The sequence below is a fragment of the Gymnogyps californianus genome, chromosome 6 (assembly GCF_018139145.2).
Source record: "Gymnogyps californianus isolate 813 chromosome 6, ASM1813914v2, whole genome shotgun sequence".
NCBI lineage: Eukaryota > Metazoa > Chordata > Aves > Accipitriformes > Cathartidae > Gymnogyps > Gymnogyps californianus.
In genome coordinates, this window is record NC_059476.1 from 18,969,812 (window position 1) to 18,986,967 (window position 17,156).

Genomic DNA, 17,156 nt, shown 5'->3' on the forward strand with positions numbered 1-17,156 from the left:
CTCTTGGTGCCAGATCCACCAGGAAGCATAGCCTTTTCAGAACTGTTTAGAATTCACAAGACTTAGTTTTGTTTATTGAAAGTACAGCCTCGGTCTCAGCTGCTTCAAATTTGCCATTTGCTGCAGAATTTGTTAAAAGAGTGGCACTGAGAGAGCGAAAACTCAGGCCCATGAGATGTTTGTAGGAGTCTTTGATCTCAAAATCCTTCTGCTCCAAACACAGTGGTAACATAGCAATGACAATGTTTTGTTCTTTAGGAGACTTACGAATATAGGGGTGTGATTCGGACTATTGCATATCTGTGTGGTGTAATATTATGGGCTTAACACCAAGCACAGTAAAGTTCACTAAAGTTTCGCCATCACCATCAGTGTATTTTGAATTAGGCCACATATGTGCAGGCAGCTCATCCTGAGCATAGAAAAGGCAACACAATTTTCTAAAAGCAGGATGAAATAAAGGATAACTGGAACAGTGTATCTGCAAAGGGAAATGTAGTGAGCATGAAACCACAGGAAGCTTATTAAAATTTTGTCATATGTTGGTAATGAAAACATATTGGGCTAATGCAAATACGCAAATATAGTCAGTGGAGCAGAGTTAATCCCTCAAAAAAGTATTAAATATTTTTAAAAATAATTTTTGGCTCTGTTCTGACTATTTGTGTTTGCTTTCTTCAAATATTTTAGCAAACAGGTTTACTCATAGAATTATTCACATTTTAACCAGATATTCGAGAATACTTGCTAAAAATGTATTTTTAGTAAATAATAATAATAATAATAAATGCGTATGTTTGCTCTAGAAACCAAGCCCCAAAAGTTGTGCTAAGTCTGACCAAAGAACACGAGTAATGGTATGTGGTGAATACCTCTAATGACAACTAGCAAACGTATCTTTAATTTTGACCGTCATATACCTACACCAAGCTTGTTATTAGATGGTTGATTATTACCAAAAATTGTTGTTACTAAACAATTTGGATACATTGGAAGAAATAAGCTATTTGATTCTTACCATATGGAGTGACTATGTGGGAAATAATAATCAGTCACTAAGGCTTACTTAGCTCTGGTCAAAATTAAAGAGGTGAAGTACCACAGCATATTAATAAAGTGCAGGAAATACTAGAACCTGCTCCGCTCAGGGCAGCGACGGGCGGTTCTCCGTTGTTACAAAGAGGGCAGAAATCGTAAGAGGGCACCGGAGGAGCCTGGGGAAGGCGAAAGGGAAGCCAGGGCGCTCGCCGCCCTCCCTCCCTCCGCGCCGCCTTGTCCCTGGAGGCTTCTCCTCAGACCGGCTCTGGCTAAAACGGGGCGGCACGGCGAGCGAGCAGGCAAGGGACCGGCAGGCGCCGGCCGGGGCGGGGCAGGGCAGGGCAGGGCAGGGCAGCGCGCGGCAGCGGCGGGCGGGAGCGGGAGCGGGAGCGGGGCTGCGGCGCGGCGGGTTGCCGGGATACCGGGCCGCCCGGCCGGCCGGCCGCGGCGCGGGTGGGGGCAGCCCCGGCCGGCCCCCGCAGCCACGGCCCGGGCGGCTGTAAGGGGGGTCTCGCTTAGGTGCCGCTGGCCTGCCCGGTACCGAAACCGAGCCAACGGTGGCAGCCAGAAGCACAGTACATCCCTGCCCGTACTGGAACATGTCTGCCAGCGAGCACGTCCGTTCCACGGCAAGGTGAAGATTTTTCAGCTAGAGCGTTCTCTCATGATGGGAAGCAGACCGAGTAACGCAAGCCACAACTCCCTCATCCCCCCTGCTGGAACCTCGCTGAAAGAAAAATAAATAAATTTTGAATCACATTGTGCCTAATCAGTACCTGAAACACCAGCGAAAACAAGCTGGGCCTGGAGGCAGGCACTGGGATGTGGGCACAGCAGGCCACTGCCTGCTCTGTTAGCCAGAAAACAAACAGTGATGGCATAGGTAAAGGGTGAGCCAAATGTTGCAATGGCTGGAGAGCAGCTATGCCCCTGAAAACCCATGAACCAATTTGTTTTTAAACTACTACATGGCAAGAAATGAGATGTTGAGTTTGGCACAAAAGGACCCTGGAAAACGTGATTTATGCCTCTCTTTTGACAGAGCTGTTATAAATATTCATAATATTTGCAATTTTGGAAAAAGCAGTTGTTTTGGCATGTAGTTTGGAATAGAAAACTAACTTCCAGGTGGTTCTCTGCACAGACAAAACTGGAGTCAGGTTACTGCTCTGCTGCAGAATGTGCTTTTGTTACCAAAAAACCGCTACGCTGCAAAGTTTTCAGGAGGTTCACAATGTGGCTGGAGTATTAACTAAAAAGAAATGCCTAAGTAATTGATGGTGGATTTCAGTGAATGAGCCAAAGGAAATGAAACACGGGGTTTCACCATCAATGGCCAAATATTGCCATGGCAATGGATAGCTTTGCCAGGAATAAACAAACAACAACAGGCCTCTTCTCTTTCAGTAAAAAGTTAGAGAATTTTCTGTTCTCACCTCACCGAAGTCTGTGCCTTTGGACATCTCGGAGGGGAGAGGATGATGTACCCTACTTACACAAGTCCCACAACCCCAGCTCCTTTCTCAGTCATACAATTAAATCATTTCCAGAGCAAGAAGTAACCTTTATGCCCGGGGGAAGGCATCGACATTTGCTTTATAATGATTTCAGTGCTTTGGTTACTGTAATTCTGTACCATTTCCTTACAGAAGGTGGAAGGGCTCACAAATAACACAGCTCTGTGTCACTCCTAGTTGAAGTCAATCCTGCTTCAGGAGAGACTGCTGACAGGGAAGATTTTCTTAAGAGCAAAAACATGGGCCCGCACTTAAATTAATAAAGAGCTTTAAAAAAACACACCGCAGAGAGCGAGGGAGCTGGGAAAGCGCGAGCCACCCTTTCTTCCGCAGGCACGGGTGCCTGGCGGGGAGCATGCCGATGCACAGGCACTGGAGTCCTCTCCCAGCAGGGCCTTCGGAGGCGGCCCTCTGCCTTTGAAAGCTTTCTGGACGTTTCTGGCCATCCCCAGTCCCTCAGAGGATGCGGTCCCACCACCGGGTGTGAGCTCTGTGGGTCTCCTCTCATCCAAGGGAGACAGACCTCAGGCACCGCCCAGGCAAGGATCAGCAACGTTGGGTCCTGCCTAGTATCCATACACTGAGTTTCTTGCAGTTTTGCAGGCTGTTGTTCCCCTTTGCCATCTTTCACCCATAGCGTATGACATTCCTGCTGGGGACCCATATCTGGATATGCGCTAGGGCCTTGCTGGCGTTGTTCCTGAGGAAGACAGACGTGGCCCGGCGTTGGTCTTGAGATTTCATGGCCTGTATGTAGAGCAGGAGCAATGGGCCAGAGCCAGGTGGCCATGTGGAATCAAAGGAGGAGTAACCAGAAGTCAAGAGAGATCTCCTCATCAGGAGATCGGGTGTCTCCTGGTGAGGAGACAGCACCTATGTGAAGGAGCCAATAGCGAGCATGACTCTATTAAACTTCTGTACCATCGGGTCAACCCTAGTAGGCTTTGTGATCTGTGTAACGTCAACGGTGCTGCCAGTCTGATGGGCAGGACCTATAAAAGTTTGCAAAACTCTTCTAATAGCAATCCCATATCAGAAAAAATAAAATCATCCCATACAGCTTTCCAGCTATTTGGCATTCATTAGTTTTGTCTTACCATTCTTTATATAATAACACTTAGGTGCTGCTTAAGTTCCCTATAAAATATTTAATGTAGTTTACTGTAAACTCTTCAGGCTGAGGACTGTATCTTACGGAGTATCCATACTGCACCTAGCACTAATTTCAATTGCAGCCGCCAGGCAGTAAAGATTCATTATTACCATCAAGATCTGTCCCTATCCTGTCACTTTTCAAAGAAGGTCCATTATTAACTACAGGTTTAACACAGCTGGTGTTTAAATAACAGTTTTCTTTTTTCCATCTAAAATGATCAAACCAGTCTCCAAGCAAATAAATTTTTAAACTTGAACTTTTAATTCATGTTGTCCATTTTGAATAGTGCTTGATCCACTTTAACCAGCTCAGAAAACATGTAACAAATAAGAATGGTTCTTTCTCAAAAAAAAAAAAAAAAGCAGTTGGGGTCTATTTTGCATGAGAAAATATTTTGTTTAGGAATGACAGTTGTAGGCATTCTCTCATACGTTGTAATATTTTCCATGTGTGGCAGCTTGTTTTTCAGTGGTACAAATATGTGCAATAAGGGCTAAGGATAAAAATTAATCTAACAGCTTTTGCAGCAATGCTTTTGATGGTTTCACTCGATTTCATTTTCCTGTGGATACTGCCGTTAGTTCTGCTGCTTGCAATATGTGAAGCATAATTCTCAAAGGTTCACGAGGTTGTAGGGATCCAGTACGAGATGACTGATTTCTCCCCCCACACACATACACTCCACCCCACACCCACTCACCCACCCACCAGCAAAACATAATGCTGTACTATTTTTGGTAACAGGGAAAGGGCCTCCCTGTGAAAACAGCAGCGTATTTCTCAGTTACATCACTTTGCAATCTAATGCTGTGTTGTGCTCAGTGTTTTTGTGGTGATGCAAGTCTTTTTTTTTTTTTTTCTTCTTTTTTTTTTTTTCCCTTCAGCCGGTTGGATTTTCCCCATCTTACAGCACCTCGCAGGTCTCTTCTCTGAGCAGTACGTTGCCTGAGTGAGTGGAAACATACAGATCAGCTGCAGGTTTCTGTCTACAAAAACAGAGTGAAAGAGAAAGAAAAGGTTTGGGAAAGCAGAGACAAATATTGACCTGGACTTATAGAAAGACATCCAATGGCTGAATAAAGAACCCCTGTTCATGTTTTGGGATATTCTTTCAACTGGCTGGAACGAGAGCGGATCAAAAGAATGGGAAATGCCAGCAGACCCTTTAGAAGAATTGCTTATTTCTTATGCCTTTTATCTGTGCTTTTGCTGACTGAAGGGAAGAAACCAGTGAAGCCAAAATGTCCTGCCTGGTGTACTTGTACCAAAGATAATGCTTTATGTGAAAATGCCAGATCTATTCCTCGCAGCGTTCCGCCTGATGTTATCTCACTGTAAGGGCTGTAAGCATTTGGTTATCTAATTTATGATTTAAAATGAACTAGGATGTGTGGTGTTTTCAGTGCATACGGAAGGATGCTTGCTGCAGGGAGTACCTCCAGCATTCAGAATCATCAGCTAATGTGTTAAAATTGTGCTGCATCCTTGAATCCTGATTTTTACATCTCTTTCATGTCTGTCTGTCTGTGTATGTGCACACATCCCATTTTATACCTCTTCTATACTACATGAAACCTGTAACATTCATTTTCTTTGTTTTTTATTTTTTTTTACTTATATAAATAAATTTCTCTGTGATGACCAGATCAGTATTATAACCATGGATATATGAGACTACATTAATATAAGGTTGTTTTTTTTCTTCTTTCCAGATCCTTTGTGAGATCTGCTTTTACTAAAATCCCAGAAGGGAGTTTTTTGCTCACACCATCTCTGCAGCTTCTGTGAGAAATATTTATATGATACAGTTTTTGTTATGAAATGTATATGTATCCATAAATATTTTAGAAAGGGTCTCAGTATTAATTTTATAAGAAACAGCGAGAGAAGATTCATTAGATGACAAAATACAAGACTTTTTAGCAATCTGAAAGATAGTGCATGTTTAATTTTTTCGAAGTGTATCTACTTAGTATTGTGCAAGGCTATCTGTTGTCAGTGCTCCTTTGAATGATTACATGCTGAAGCTATTGGTGACAGAACGTATGCTGTCTTTATTATACTTTAATTAACATTACAGTAGGGACTTGAGCATTGCAACAACTATTCATGTTTCTTTTCTGCAGTCCTGGGGCCTGATCCCAATATAAAGCTGCCCATTTGCAACTCCCATCAACTGTGAGCTCAGAACCCCTCAGATCAGGCCCTTCATTGCAGTGGGACAGGTCCTGAAGTCCTTTTCCATGTAAAATTGCCATTGACTTCTGTGGAAGTTTAGTCACTTCAGTGGGAGTTTTGCCTTCATAGCGCCTGGATTTGACCCTATTTGTTATTTCATGTTCTTTGAAAACAAGCCACAAAAGTAATGAAGATTTTCTTTCAATCAAAAAATTTAAGCAGTTATTTCAAAATGAAATACTGCGATGAGGTATACGCAGGAAGAGAATATTTTGGGATGTTTAAATATTAGATGCATTTCTATATAGGATTTACAGGCTCACAGGCTTTCCTAGAAACGTGGGCATACGATTATATAATTGCAAGCTATACAGAGGTAGAGGGGGTGTAACCTGTACTGTTTATAGTGGATGTGCTGCCAGCCTGACACACACTCAGATTTGTCTCAGAAATCCGGCAAGACAGACTCCCTAATGTGATCAAAATCAAAATTGGACGTCTGTCCCAGACGGACTTCCCATGCACTCTAGATGTGGTCAGAGGTGTAATGTTGATGTATTGGAGCCCTACGGCTGTTAGATTAAACTGCTGGTGCACCGATAGCTGAAGCCCTGACCCTAGCTGTACTCTGCTACCTCAAGTGGAGCTGATAAGGAGGTGCAGACATACTGTACAATTTTGGATAAAGGGTAAATAGGTAAATGCAGTTACTATGGAAACCTAAATGCTTTTCCATGGTGCTTTATTCCAGAGAAGCTTTTCCCAGGTGGTCACAGATCACAGAAGGGACACATTTCACATAATTCCTGCAGTGGGCCTTTCAAAGGAAAGAAAAAAGAAATAGCAGCATTGGTGGAGCTTGTATCTGAAGAGAGTGAGTAGGACATCATCTCTCTTGGCTACGATACACCACCTACACTTAGCGATCCCACTGCCAGGGGAAGCAGAATTGGGTAGGGTGGAGTAGGACAGACACAGTCATCTTATTTTGAGTTATTATAGCGCCTGGCACAGTGGGGTTTGGCAACAGCTTATGGCATTTTGGTAATGGTAATAATCTGCGTGGTCTGCCGTACACTGAAACGCATGTTCTAAGCTGCTGTTAATTAATGCTGCAACAAAAGCTCTGACCCCAGAAAGACAGGTTTTGTTCCATTATGGGCTTCAACGAGTGATCTGTTTTCCAGATATATTTCTAACATGGTAGCTGAGCTGCTTGCCATCTTTGGAAAGTCAAGCTGCTGATCTAAGGCAAATGACTCCTTAAACACGGACCGTAGGAGCAGGATTGTATCTGTGGGGCCAATGCTCCAGTTTGTACGTGGGAAAGAAAATTTCCACCTTTGGCAGAAGATAGTAAGGGAAATAAGAATATGGAAAACTCATGTTAATTAAAAATTACAGTAAGTTTTGCATGATTATAGCTGTATTGGTAGGTTTAATTTGGCCAATAGCAAGATTTAGCAGCCTATATGTATTTCTATGTAATAGTCTCCAGCATTACATTTTTAAAGTCCAAATGTAACTTGGTATCTCCAGTATGCCAGGCGCACATTTCTGAGTGTGGAATATATCTGCCGCTATTATTATTTACTACTGTTTTTACTGTAGTAGCAGCAATGGTCTCTGGAAAAATCATGGTCTTGTGCTAAACACTACTCGTAAGTTCCAGGCCAGGAGGGCTTTTCTTCTTGAATAGTATGGATGGTATGCTCTGTGCTCTTCATGTGACAACAAAAATACGAAGGACCTACACAGCTATGGTGAAGTGCCAGCAGGAGTGTTCCCTAAATGTAGAGAAAATCTCCCAGCTCTCATCTCCAGCACTCGTAACTCTTGTTTATCAGCAACATGCTGAGGGTGCCCTTATAAACTGATAACATGAAAGCCCATAGAAAGAAGGGAGGTAATCACAGCACCAGGATCCGTACCTGCTAGCAGTGTATAGTTCCTGCTAGGCAATATAGTCCCTAGCTACAGTGCAGTATCTTCAGCCTCTGTCCTCAGAATTAGCTAGCTGGTGGGTCACAGATCAAGCAAATCTGGTGTTTGAGGTCAGAGAGTGGGAGAAAAGCCACTTTGTGCATCAAATACGCATGATACAGCCATTGGGGAGAGGTACAAGATGGGAGGCAAATGAGCTCACCAAGTGCAAGTCCTATGCTATAAGCCTGGCAATCTCTAAAATAGCTATACTATTTAAAGAGATACCACTCTGTTCTTTAAATTACAAGGAGGGTAGAGTGCAGAAAAGGAAAAATTATCCAGGGAAATCATATCAGAAAAGTAAAATTAGTTGCAGGCAGCAGATTTACTAAATTGGTCTTCTGGTTCAGAGATTTTACAAAAATACTTATTTTCTCTAAGAAAGAGAAGTATTTGTTGTTTCTAACAAAAAGGAATAATTTCCTGCTTATATTTTTCATACATATAAAGGAACATATTTAAAGTGGACAAAGCACAGTCTGCAATAGCCAAGTGAGAAAATAAATCAACTGCAATTTATTCTTAATGCAAACTTCAAAATAAGAGATTAACTCATTAAATGTATTAATTCATACTTGGAAATCTTGCATTCCTGAATGCCTAAAGATGTCATAATGTAAATCTATTTATCCATCAGGTCCAACTGAATAAAATATAGATGTGCATCTAGTATTCCACTGGGGTAAAGTTCATCATACTTGACAATGCCTCACCATATTAAGGGTGTGGCAGTCCAGAGCTGAATTAAAATGGAAAAATGCAAACATGGCTGATAAGCATAAATAAAGCTGGAAAAATCAATGCTTGTCCACTTTTAATGCTTACAAAATTACATAAAATTAAATGCGTTGCTGGTATTTTTACTGCTAGATGGATGAAAAATACATGCACACACTAAGAGCTATCTCCAGCAGGTATAATGTGGTCTTAAAAATAGGTCTGATTTGAACACTGACTAAATTAAGAGATTTCCTATTTTTTTCCTCAGTAACTTCTCAGTACCCTCAGGTCAAATATGCTCACAAGTTTAACTCGTAAGTTAAAGGATTTTCCTGCCTGTCAGTGGTGCAAATTCAACCTATGTCTGGCTAACCAGCTGGATACTTTCCCTATGTTGTCATCAAAAGTAAGTGTTCTTCAAGACAATTTAGACTTCTGTAGTACTTGAACATTTCATTGTCATCCAAGTATGTCTCCAGTGGCGCTTGTACAATCCCATTGTTTTACTGGCATGATAAACCCACGTTTACATCCCACAGAAATCAATGCAATTTTATCAGTAATTGCCCCAGTAGGCAAAGCAACGAGTTGTTGGGTCCTTCCGTTTGCACCAGACTATGGTGCAATATATCAGCCTTACAATCCTGTAGTGCTTGCACAGACAAAACCATGAAACCAGGCAGTGGAAATTTGGCCTACCATGGCTTGCTGAACTGTTTTCTAAAGATGCTAATAACCTAATGGTCTTTTGTTTTGCATGTCTTTACGCAGGTTGTTTACATCCAACACTTTTGATGTTATTAGTGATGACGCTTTCATGGGCCTTCCTCATCTAGAATATTTGTGAGTGGACAAAAGTATATTTCCTGGCATTATTGAATAGAGTGGGTGGGCTTCCAAGTTCCAGGCATTGCTTTGACCAGAATGACTTTACGACCCGTTACAGGTTCATAGAGAACAACAGCATTAAGTCAATTTCAAGAAATACTTTCAGAGGACTGAAATCTTTAATTCACCTGTAAGTAAAGTGGTTGAATATATTACTTGGTATATTTAATATAGTAACTGAACCACTGTGTTGTTGAATTTCACATTTTGATATATAGCTGTTCACATTTGTTTAAGCGGTATTAATAGTCATTTAATTAGAATGTTAATCTTTGTGTTTCCACCAAAGACTCCCAAACTGTGGTATGTGTAGAAGGCCAGGACCCAAACAGCTTCCAAGCAGTACATGTCTGGCAGTAGCTCCCTGACTTTCTCTGCTCAGAGCACTGGGGATTTCCAGCTGAGCATGTAGGAGCAGGGAGAAAGCAGGATGGGTCAGGAAGCTTGGCACTGACGAGGTGAGTCCCAGTTTGGGACTTGGAGAGGAGGCAGGTGGGAGCTGTGGTCAGCACTGAGGTGCCACGGTGGTGAGAGGCTGAGGGGTGGACACACACCTCTTCCTGGGTACCCCAGTCTGGCGTGGATCCAGGAGAATATTACAGCCATTCCTGGCTGTACCCGTGTCCACTTCAGCCACTAACCGTATCCAGCAGAATCTGACCAAATCAAATTTGAAAATTCCCACCCAGAACAATTTTAAATAGAAGAGTTGCAACAAGAGGCATTTATTATGACTTACTGATCCACTTCTTCCACTTAACTGTAGGGCATAGCAGCCTTTAGACTCCGGCAGGATTGGCTTCAAAGCCCTGCACTGCACCCTGTCCTCTCCTGCACGCGAGCAAGAGCATCCCACGGTCGGGATCTTCACGCACTGACACCGGGGTCTGCTTAACATTCCTCGTGTTGCTGCTCAGCCCTTCGGCTATCCTGGAAACACGGCCAACCCTTGCCCTCTGACATGCTGCAGCCCCCTTGCTGCATTAGCCGAGAGGGGAAATTAGTCAAAGGCAGTCTGGATGCTAATGTGGCTGTTAGGAGCAACGCTTCCCATCCTCACACCAGCGAAGGCATTTTTCATGCTGTGCTCAGCAGGTGAAACGCACACTGTCAACAAATACCTGTAACATTTCACTGCAAACACAAGAGTAGCATCCTCATGCTCTGAGCTAGTAAGACAGTTTTTAGACAGGCTTTTGTCTCTTATCTTACATCAAGTTTATCTTTTAGCAATAATTTTATTTTAGCAAGCAATAAATTTATTGAAAACACAATATGTACTGTAAGAAAACATAAAAAAGACAAAAATACTGTAAGAAAAGGAGGCTAAAACATCTGGGGTGTGCCTGACATGGGTTTATACTCAGCTCTGAGCACTTGCATTCTGAAGCATATATTTTGGGGTGTGTGTCACAGGCAGGGCAGTGGATTCTGACCTTTTGACCTTAACACAATATCCTCCAAGACAGTTTTGAAACAGGGTCATTTAACTTTTTCTTTCATACATTTTGACACAGGAGAGAAAGCAAAGGTTCCATTTTAAATAGTTAATGCATAAATATAATAGTTGAATTGCAATTCACCACATACTAAATGTACCATAAAACACTTTACTCTTCCCTTTTTGGTCAGAACAGACAAGACTCACAGCTGGCTGAAACCAAGCCTACTGTGACTACTCATGTAGATAAAGTTACTTATAGAATGGCTGTAGGTCTGAGGAAGAGCAAAGAGAGAGGAGAGGGAAAAAGGTATATGAACAGGCTGTGCACATCCCATAAAAATCCATATTAGAGGTATAGGCATAATTATAGTATTGTTAAAAAAGGCAGATAATTGGATAAGGCTGGTAACTGGGACCCTATCTTCAAAATATTTATGCACATGAATAGCTTTATATCCACAAATGGGTCCAGTACATTATTTATCATATTCATTTACTTATTTAGTAGCTGTTGCTGCCAGTGAGCAAATTGCTTTTCTAACACAGAGGAAGGCACAGTTTCTTCTCCACAGAGCATACCGTCCAAGAGTAACATCTTGTCTTGCCTGTTACGTTGGTTTCTGGGGATGCTTCAGCAGTTTCGTAAGAGAAAACATATGCAAAAGCTAGAACCACATTTGAGGAGCTGCTGTGGTTTGCATATGATTGCATGCACATTTTTGGGACATAGATTTGTGCATCATGCTGCTATTGCGCATGGAGCGCTATTCATTAAGACAATGAGAAATTTGCAGAAAATAACTGCAAAGGCAGGTCCATTAACCACAGAATGTGACTAGTTTAATCTGCTTGCAGAACCACTCCCCACCCTTCGGGGAAAACTGCACATACATGTTAAGAATAATCATTTGGCACCCTGAGGCATTTCTCATTTAAGAAACAGGAGAGTACTTCTGTACATAAAATATATTTAAAAGAATCATAGTAAATAAGCATACAAGTGAGTTCCATGAAGTTAGAGGAGAAGATGAACTTTGTTCTATTTATTCTGTTCACTTCCTTTTCACAACATAACTTTTGCAATGCAGTAAGCTGTCCAAGCATTTGTATTTTTCTAACGCAATTAACTTTGATAATTATAGTGTATCCTTATTGTAAAACAGAGCCATCTAGTATTTATCATTATGCAACACAATTTATTTTCTCCTCAGAGTAGATTGAAGAACAGAAAAATTAAAGAAAAATAGCATTTTTTTACTAGTTTACTAATTTAATGTAAAAATCTTACAGTTAGGATTGGACAATAATTTCTATGCACAATATATAATTTTGATTGCATTTCTTCCAGAACTGCAACCATAAGTTTAACTGCATGTTTGATTCAACCTTTACTCTCTTATTACAAACCAAATACCATGTACAGCATCATCTAGACAAGCCAGTGTTTTCTATTCACTAATAGAATGCACTAAAGTATGCTTCTTAACGGTGGAACATAAAATGCATAATTTTCATCCAAAAATCAGCAAATGCGTAAACCTTGTGTAAATTTTTCTGTCAGTCATATTCCCATGGCAGCGGTGAACCACTGCTACTTCCAAGTACATTATCCCTTTCGGTTTGCTACATAATAATATATAAAGAATATACAGGGCATTAAATCTGCCTCAGCTTGCAAGTCTACTTAGCTTTCTCCATATGCGTTACCTGACTTTTAAAGAATTGCTCTTGAGCGTAAAATTAAGCATAAGTAAAGCACATGATACATACACCAGTGTTACAATCAGATGTACTTTGAAAGTGGTGAAGTCAGAATGGACTAATGGCATCATCCCATATTTACTATTCCTGATAAGGCAAACACTTAATTTTAAATGAGGCAGCAGACCTCATACGTCTGGGCCTGTTCTTGAATTTAAGTATATGCCTAAGTGGCTTTGCTTGGATAGAGAAATTGTAGTTAATAAATAACTTCTATGTTTACAAGAGAAAACAGAAGAGGTTCTAAGTCTTACTAGCTACAGATTCTATCTGGGATCTTAAACTAAAATGATTTCTTTCCATTTTCATTTCTTCTCATAAGTAATAAATAATTTTGTTAATCAAAAGAGGCATAAGCTATACCCTACAACATTATTCTTTTCCTGTCATGCCCTCAGTGACATCTCAGAGAACCCAGACCTTTGGTGGACTCACACAGACATGTCTGACTGAAATGTAATATATTGCTGTTCAAAGCCTGCACATTTCCTTGTCGCTTTTACTAGCTAGAATACTCACTGAATTTAAACGAATTTTCCCAACATTAAAAATTGGGAATTAACGGCAGGTTTTTTGCTGGTCTCATACACACATACTCACACACACACACGCACATTCCAGGAAAGAAATTAATGCTGATCAGCAATTTCTTGTCTATTACTGCATATTTCCAAAAACTATGAGCTAAACCTAAGTCCAATGGAATGAAACCTAGTATTAAGATTTTCCTTCCAGAAGAGATATAAGAAAGTGGGGAAATTGCAGTAATATGAACACCATGTATTGGTATCTCATAAGGAAAACATCAGTAGATCCAATCATGACTAATTGTTTTAAAATAATGGTGTTGGCAAAACACCAGAGGTGATTGCACTTTTTACCCTGCTAAGTGAAGTATTGTAAATGCTGCAAGGCTGCTGAAGAGTGAGAAAGCAGGAGGAGGCATGGCATTTTAGTGGAAGAAAAAGTCACAAAGTAAATGAGCTATTCTTAAAAGCAATCTTTTAGAACTAAGTGCTGGAGAATACCAGGATTCTTTACCTTAAGAAAAAAAACCCACACAGTATTACACCTTGCAAAAATGTGTAATTTCATGAACTAGCACTGATACTGAAGTGTCTTCTTTTACAGGAGTCTCGCAAATAATAATCTCCAATCGCTTCCAAAAGACATATTCAAAGGCTTGGATTCTTTAACAAATGTGTAAGAAAGCAATTAATTAATCTATTAATTATACTGAAAATATAAAGAGATTATTTTATAGGACATTCTGAGTAACCATTCAAACCGATAGCCAGTAATGGGATCTTATTACTGAGACTACCTAATATGGGTAGGCTTGGTTTTTGTCTACTGTTGATAATTTGCTTTGGTTTTGAATATTCCACCAGTTATGAAGATAAGTAATATTGTTAGTAGTTATGTAAGAGAGCTGCATGTTCATTAAGACTTAGTGAATAAGAAGGAAGTATCCTTAGGGATGCATGAGAGAGCATGGCATGAGGGGAAGGTGGAAAATATTTAATGGAGTAACATTTCTATGTGCAAGTAATTTCTGGGAAGGCTATCTTTTATCACAAAAGCATGTGTCTTAGTAAGTACCATATCCCATACTAAATGTAACTGCAACCAAACCAAAACATGAACTTTTTAAAATATATAACTTAAATACCAGTAAAGATACAAAATATAGATAAACAGATAAATCCTATAGTTGCTTCACTGAAGTATGTCCTGCTTACAACACACCAAATTCTGGTTCACCTGATTTAGGACAATGAGCACAGAACATCCTTTGTGTGCTCCCTGTATTAACAAGGTAGGCTGAATTCATAGTGTAGAGCTGCAGTAGAACGATGTGGAGATGGTCAGTGTATCTGGTAGCATTACTTGGCATGACTGGTCATGGCCAGGTGGTTACACAGTCTGCTCCTGGCGCTTGCCCGTTCCTGTACATACGATCTGAAATCTGACTGAAGACAGCTGTAAAAGACTCGAACAGAACTCCTTTGCTTGTGTCCCCTAAAGCCCCAAATGAGTATATCTAAAGGAGACAGCAAATGCTGACTGGCTGACCATCAGGTTACATTAACTCTGGTTTTGTTATCTAGAATGGTCTTATTGAGAAAGGGTAATCCAAAAGAAACAACCTCCCAAAATATGGGGTCAACAGTTTGGTAGGCTTTTGTGTACCTGTAAACTTGGGGAAATCAATAAAAATTTCCTACTGATCATCAAGTGAAGTTCTCCTTGATTACCTTAATATAATTAAACCTGTATGGGTTCTGGTATGTAGATTTAACTAGGGGTCAGGACAAATTAAGTCAAGACGGCATCAGTTGAGAATAAGCAAGAGGGCACATATTTAACAAGAGCCCAGTTTGTTGTTGTCCTGCAAGGAGGAATACATCAGCTGACTACTTATTTTCAATGCATGATTTATTTGTTGTAGAGATCTTAGAGGCAATGCATTTAATTGTGACTGCAAACTGAAGTGGTTAGTGGAGTGGCTGGGCAGCACCAATGCAACAGTTGAAGACATTTATTGTGAAAGCCCACCAGAATATAAGAAGCGCAAAATCAATAGCCTCTCTCCAAAAGAATTTGATTGCATTATTACAGGTAACGTGCTTCAAATTATTTAATCTTGTTAAATTAAAGTCAAAGCTATATATTTTTTTATTCTAGGGTCCATTTTTGCAGGAAGTCTGCATACTGGATGGAACTTCCACTAAAAACAATATGAATTCTGTGCAGGTGTAAGTCTGACATGCAGTTCACCTGGGAGTGGGGTCTTATATTGCAGCTTCTACTCAGACTTTAACACGCTATATAAGGATTTGGAGAACTGGGACATAAAACAGCACCTCTTTTAATTGAGAAAGATTGAAAAACAAGTTGCAGTGCTCCTTTATCAACAGGAAAATTGGACTAGTGATGAAATACTGTAATTTGTAATAAATTGGTATCTGTTAAGCAGATGTTTTTTCAGTGCACTATGGAAAGTATCTCTGTAATTATCATATGTTGTGTGCATTTTTGCAGAATTTGAAGTTTATCAGTCCCTGCCATACCAGTCTCTGTCAGTAGATACTTTCTCATACATGAATGATGAACACGTGGTTATTGCTCAGCCTTTTACCGGAAAATGCATCTTTCTTGAATGGGACCACGTAGAAGTGATGTTCAGGAATTATGACAACATTACAGGTATGAACACTGCTTGACAAATAACATTACAACAGCTGATCCAAAAAGTGGTGCTAACCCTGTCTTTTACTTTTCTTTTTATAGGTACTTCAACTGTTGTGTGTAAACCTATAGTGATTGAGAGTCAGCTGTATGTCATTGTCGCACAGCTATTTGGAGGCTCCCACATATATAAAAGAGATATTTTTGCTAATAAGTTTATAAAAATTCAAGATATTGAAATCCTTAAAATCCGAAAACCCAATGACATTGAAACTTTCAGGATTGCTGAAGACTGGTATTTTGTTGTTGCAGACAGTTCAAAGGCTGGTTTCACCACGGTTTACAAATGGAATGGGAATGGATTTTATTCCCATCAGTCTCTGCACGCCTGGTACAGAGATACTGATGTGGAGTATCTTGAAATATCGGGCAAACCACATTTAATTCTGTCAAGTAGTTCCCAAAGACCTGTAATATATCAATGGAACAAAGGAACAAATGAATTTGTTAAGCGTTTTGATATCCAAGATATGGAAGACGCATATGCAGTGAAACATTTCAAAGTGAAAGAGGATGTATACATTTGCTTAACAAGATTTATTGGGGACTCTAAAGTAATGAAATGGGGTGGTTCAGCATTTCTGGATTTACAAAGGATGCCATCCCGAGGGTCAATGGTATTCCAACCGCTTCAGATAAGTAATTATCAATATGCCATTCTTGGAAGTGATTATTCTTTCACTCAAGTCTATTATTGGGATGCTGAAAAGGCAAAATTTGTGAAGTTTCAAGAATTAAACGTACAGGCACCAAGATCTTTCATACATGTCTCCATCGATAAACGAGATTTTCTCTTTGCTTCAAGTTTTAAGGGAACTACATTGATTTATAAACATGTCATAGTTGACTTAAGCGCATGACACTCGTAATTCTGAGATTACATCAGACTTTCTACCATAAGTGGACAAAATGAACTAAATGCATGATGACTCTCTTATCTTACTTCCAAATGAATGCCTTTAAAAGTTGAGATTGCTAGAACAAAGTATTACTAGTATCTTCATCTTTAATTGTCAAGTCTAGTGGTGTTGGAAGTTGCATTTTTTAACAAAAAGAAATTAACTGTTCTTTGCATCCACAATATGTAAATATGTGTGCAACTGCATCTGTTGCTATAAAGAATATTAAGATGTACTTTTCCATTTATTTATTCACCTGTTTGAAACAACTGCCAAATAAAATGTTTACATTTTGTGTCTTTCACATTCCAAATATT

General features: G+C 40.1%; 1 protein-coding gene across 2 annotated transcripts; it reads left to right on the plus strand.

Moving 5' to 3' along the window:
• The first annotated feature begins 4,712 nt into the window (after positions 1 to 4,712).
• LGI1 (leucine rich glioma inactivated 1) lies at positions 4,713 to 17,107 on the plus strand. Of its 2 annotated transcripts, none has more exons than XM_050898629.1 (8): positions 4,713 to 5,045; positions 5,424 to 5,495; positions 9,367 to 9,438; positions 9,542 to 9,613; positions 13,820 to 13,891; positions 15,141 to 15,310; positions 15,734 to 15,898; positions 15,983 to 17,107. In XM_050898629.1, the coding sequence occupies exons 1-8, from the start codon at positions 4,855 to 4,857 to the stop codon at positions 16,798 to 16,800; spliced, it is 1,632 nt and encodes a 543-aa protein (XP_050754586.1). In that variant the 5' UTR covers positions 4,713 to 4,854; the 3' UTR covers positions 16,801 to 17,107. The 2 variants fall into 2 exon arrangements, with proteins under 2 accessions (XP_050754586.1, XP_050754587.1); XM_050898630.1 differs by having other exon boundaries at positions 16,746 to 17,107.
• Positions 17,108 to 17,156: the final 49 nt, after the last annotated feature.

Bases quoted from the DNA above. Each gene is read 5' to 3' on its own strand.
- LGI1 (XM_050898629.1), top strand. From the start codon at position 4,855: ATGGGAAATGCCAGCAGACCCTTTAGAAGAATTGCTTATTTCTTATGC. The intron at 5,496-9,366 runs GTGAGAAATATT...GTCTTTACGCAG, and splicing joins ACACCATCTCTGCAGCTTCT to GTTGTTTACATCCAACACTT. The intron at 15,311-15,733 runs GTAACGTGCTTC...GCATTTTTGCAG, and splicing joins ATTTGATTGCATTATTACAG to AATTTGAAGTTTATCAGTCC.